This window comes from Saprolegnia parasitica (genome assembly GCF_000151545.1).
Source record: "Saprolegnia parasitica CBS 223.65 unplaced genomic scaffold supercont2.107, whole genome shotgun sequence".
NCBI classification, from domain to species: Eukaryota; Oomycota; class Saprolegniomycetes; order Saprolegniales; family Saprolegniaceae; genus Saprolegnia; species Saprolegnia parasitica.
The window spans coordinates 98,611-102,627 of NW_012156501.1; the positions used below are offsets into that span (position 1 = coordinate 98,611).

The 4,017-nt window shown below is 57.4% G+C and overlaps 2 protein-coding genes across 2 annotated transcripts in view; both read left to right on the forward strand.

Moving 5' to 3' along the window:
* Positions 1–5: 5 nt before the first annotated feature.
* Positions 6–1,242, forward strand: SPRG_21346 (hypothetical protein; the record flags this gene model as incomplete). Its single annotated transcript, XM_012352826.1, has 8 exons — positions 6–112; positions 165–232; positions 280–383; positions 427–537; positions 594–664; positions 714–915; positions 964–1,158; positions 1,207–1,242. The coding sequence occupies 8 exons, from the start codon at positions 6–8 to the stop codon at positions 1,240–1,242; spliced, it is 894 nt and encodes a 297-aa protein (XP_012208216.1).
* A 2,014-nt stretch (positions 1,243–3,256) lies between these two features.
* SPRG_21347 (hypothetical protein) overlaps positions 3,257–4,017 on the forward strand; it is a gene marked incomplete at both ends in the record, with an annotated part of 1,520 nt that continues 759 nt past the window's right edge. The window contains one exon of the mRNA XM_012352827.1: positions 3,257–3,994. Coding sequence (XP_012208217.1) covers positions 3,257–3,994 — 738 coding nt within the window. The remainder of the gene's footprint in view (positions 3,995–4,017) is intronic.

A 4,017-nucleotide genomic window follows, 5' to 3' on the forward strand; every position in this document is an offset into this window, starting at 1 on the left:
AGTGGATGGTGGATATCCCGACGCAGCTCAATGGCACGCACGCCGGCAACGGCGAGGGCTGGGTCGTCTTGCCGCGCCCGGACGGCAAGCGCTGCCTCGTGATCGCAGCCAAGTAGACCACGCGTCGCATGCTGCCTCTCGTCGTCTCACAGCCTCTCGTGTAGTGGTACGACCATCGCGCGGACGCACAGCGGGAGCGTGCTCAAGAAGTTTCCGTCGGCGCTGCCCAGCGGTACGACGACCTCGACGACCTCCAAATGTAGCTCATGTACGCATGAGGCTCGCGCAAGACGAAGTATGGCGCCGACCAGTACTGCGTCCTCGACTGCATCTTTAACGACGTCGACGGGACCTTTTACGTTCTCGATGTCATGTGCTGGAAGGTCCCCTGTCGCCCAAGCCGCCGGTCGCTCACGTCGATCATAGGGCTACCTCTTGTACGACTGTACGGCTGAGTTTCGCTTCTACTGGCTTCAAGACAAGCTCTCCGAGACGTCGGCCGCGACTATCTCGTCGGCCAATCCATTTGCCTTTCAGGTATCCAGCCGCGTATATATACTATCCAACGGAGCCTCGAATCCGATTCTTGGTAGCCGATTCCGTACTTTGACTGCTCGCCGGAAGGACTCGCGACGGCGTACTATGGCGCGTTTTCCTTTTCCAAGTACAACCTCTCCGCCTTGACGCATACTATGTGACATGGACGACGCTAGGGACGGACTTCTCTTCTACTGCAAGGCTGGTGTCTATACGCTCGGACTCTCGCCACTCGTGCTGCTCTGGAAAGACGCAACCACAAGTCCATACCCGAGCCAGCTCACGATCGTGCTGACAGTGACCGAGGCTTTTGCGTGTGAAACGATTGAAGGACACGCGCTCACAACGCTCGCACCCGAGACCATGACGGGGCATGAGGTACGCGTTCGGATGTGCACACCGCCGAGGTCTGAGAGCGAAGGGTAGATTGTGGCGGGCGATCTGGTGCGGTGCTCGATTGAGACGCTGGCGTGGACGGTGGCGGACGACAGCTCTGTGGTGGTTGATGCGACCGGCGTTCATTTTCAGAAACGTTGCTCGGCCCAGCGCGGGATCGCCGACAGCTGGACCAAGATTGCGCACATTCTCAGCACCTCGTGCTCGATTCAGCACCTCCTCGAGGTACCAATTCCCAGCCTCGCCTGTGCATTTCGATACACCCTGCGCTAGGCGACGGCCGATGTCGGTATGGACACGGAAGGCTGAGCAATGCATTTGCTCTTGTTACCCCTGGAACGTGGATGATTGGTGCGTTACCAGTACCAGTAGTGGAGTGCTCGGTCGACTCGATGAGCAGAGGAAACGATACAGCCTTCTCCACTCGACATTTTGTGGGTGAGAGACGTGTCCATCTTGTGTTTGCCGCTGGCCACCGAGCAAGCGTCCAATTCGCTCGTACCTTGGTACTATTATGCTTTGGCCGACCCATACAAGGGAGTGTTCCGCAAAGCTTCGATGGCCGACCCATTCAAGGGACTGTAGCGTTGCTACTCTGTTGCCGCAAAGCTCCGTGGTGGTTTTGACCGTGCAGCTGGGCTGCAGCTGCTTCAAATTTGCGACGGTCGCGAGGAATTCTCCTTTTTAAATCCCCGGCTCGGTCCGATGCACGCTGGGCATCATCGCTGTATCCACACATTTCTCACATGTGATAAACGCTTTCATGCAAGTTTTTCACACGTGCGAAATCACCATGGCTTCATGGGGACCGGCAACTCGCGGGCCGAGAGAGGTGGGTTCCAATTTGCTAAAGCTATCAAAGACACTATTCTCCACGGCAGCGCTTCGTATACTGCAGTCTTGGCTTCAACTGCGACGCCGGTTGGGTCGGCGATAACGATTTCCAGGATGACGTGGTCCACACAAGATACTTTTTTGCATACCGTAAATGGCACATGTGTGAAGACTGGAAATCCTAGCGAGCTAATAAGACTGGAAATCCTAGCGAGCTAAGCTCTAAACTACAGCAAGCAGTGGCTTTCGAATGCAGTCGGTCTTCGTACTACGCTACACTGCAACGTCCTCCGTTCAGCGCAAAGGATCCAGCTCCGAGCATCGGTCCGACAAGTCGACCAACTGGCTGCAATCCGACCATGCCCCGGCGCAGCGATTGTAGGCCGAGCGACGGATCCTCCCGCTTCGGCGCCAGTCGTTCACGGCTACGGGCAGACGGCGCGACAGAACGGCGCGACAGCTTTGAAACACACCGACGAGATACACTGGCCTCGCCAAAGCGCGGATTTACCCATTTAACGCTTTTTTACACCCCGTTCGGAGCGTGTTTTTGGAAACCGCGTTTCAGAGTTTTGTGCGTCGCAAGCGGCGCGTCGACGTCGACGCACTCGCTACATGTAAATTGGTCCGTGCCTGTCCAGCCTTTCGAAGCTCTCGCTCTTGATAGCAAGTATCTCGAGTGGGTGCTGGACGTAATAGTAGCCTTGGCGAGAAACGCTAAGCTGATCGGTGGCTTAATTTCCGATGAACCATCTGCGGCGGCGACACCGTCGGTGCTCAAAAGGGCAGGTCTGTGGTGCAAATCGGTATGGAATATGCATCAAAACACCGAAACCAAGGCTCGAACAAGGAATGCGCCTGAAATAAGGTCGCTGATTCCGCGAGCGTCCCATCAGCGGCGACACGCACCAGCTCAACACGTATACTTATACCACGCGCCTCACGTCGTTCGTCGTCAACAAGCGATTGTAATATAAGCTATTCGCTCTCTGCATACCACGCACTATCCAGTACTACCTTGCTCGGAGCGGTCGTAGTCGCTTCAAGATTCAGCAAGTGCACCAGCCGCCTCCTGCCTCCTTGCTCACGGCCAACAGTAAGCTGCTCTGTGGCGCGCTTCGCCATCTGAAGGCGGTGAAGAAGCAAAGACGGCACTGTCTCGCACAACAAGATACTTGCTACTCGCCTGGACAAGCTACAGTGTACTACGACGACAGCCTGGCGCCACGTTGGAGCTGCCACGCAATCGGTCGACGTCCGAAAGTATGCAAAGTTATCGCTCAGCTGACATGGACATCGTTGCGTTTGATTGGCCAAAATACAAAATGCAAGGTGATGCGAGGCAGTGATTGGCTCAAATGTGCACCAGGGTGATGCCGTGACACACAAGTGCAATCTGCACGAACCAGATGCGGGCGTGGGCGGCGTCTACGGCGCATTCCCGAATTTCACTCTTCCCATGTATTACGTCCCGCGGCTTCTTGCGGCCATGGCGTTGGCCGCCAGCGCCGTCTCGGCGGGCCTCTGCACCGCCGTGCCGCCCGTATCGTACGCCGAAGCGGCCCAAAAACCGTACTTGAAACCTGTCGTGGACGTGCTGCGCGAGTATGCGACCGCGACCTGGTACACGGACCGCGGTGGGGACGCGATCTCGGAATTGCTCTCAAAATGCGCCGGCGCCACCCCTGTCATCGTCATCTATGGTCTTCCGGGCAAGGACTGCGCGGGCCACTACTCGTCGAACGGCGGCAACCAGTCGCCGGCCGACTATGCGCGCTGGATCGACAGCCTCGTGTCCCGCGTTGGCAACACCAACGTCATTTACATCCTCGAGCCGGATGCGATTGGCAATCTGGCCAACAACGAGTGCGCGACACAAAGAGGATACCTCCCGAACCTCAAGGTCGCGCTCACCAAGCTCTCGTCCAATGCAAACGCGCAGATCTACGCCGACGTCGCGGGCTGGGCCAATCAAGGCGCGGCGCAAGAGGTGCTGTCCAAGCTCAAGTCGGCCGGTCGCCTCAACGGCATTGCCATCAACACGTCCAACTACAAGGACACGGACACGCTCAAGAGCATTTGCCAAGCGTACTCGAGTGCGACCGGTGGCCTCCACTGCGTCTTTGATACCTCGCGCAACTACCGTGGGTCGCCTCAAAGCGAGTGGTGCAACGCCAAGTCGGGTGGCATTGGCGCGCCGCCGGGGACACCGACCGGCAGCTCGATTGTCGACCACTACCTCTGGATCAA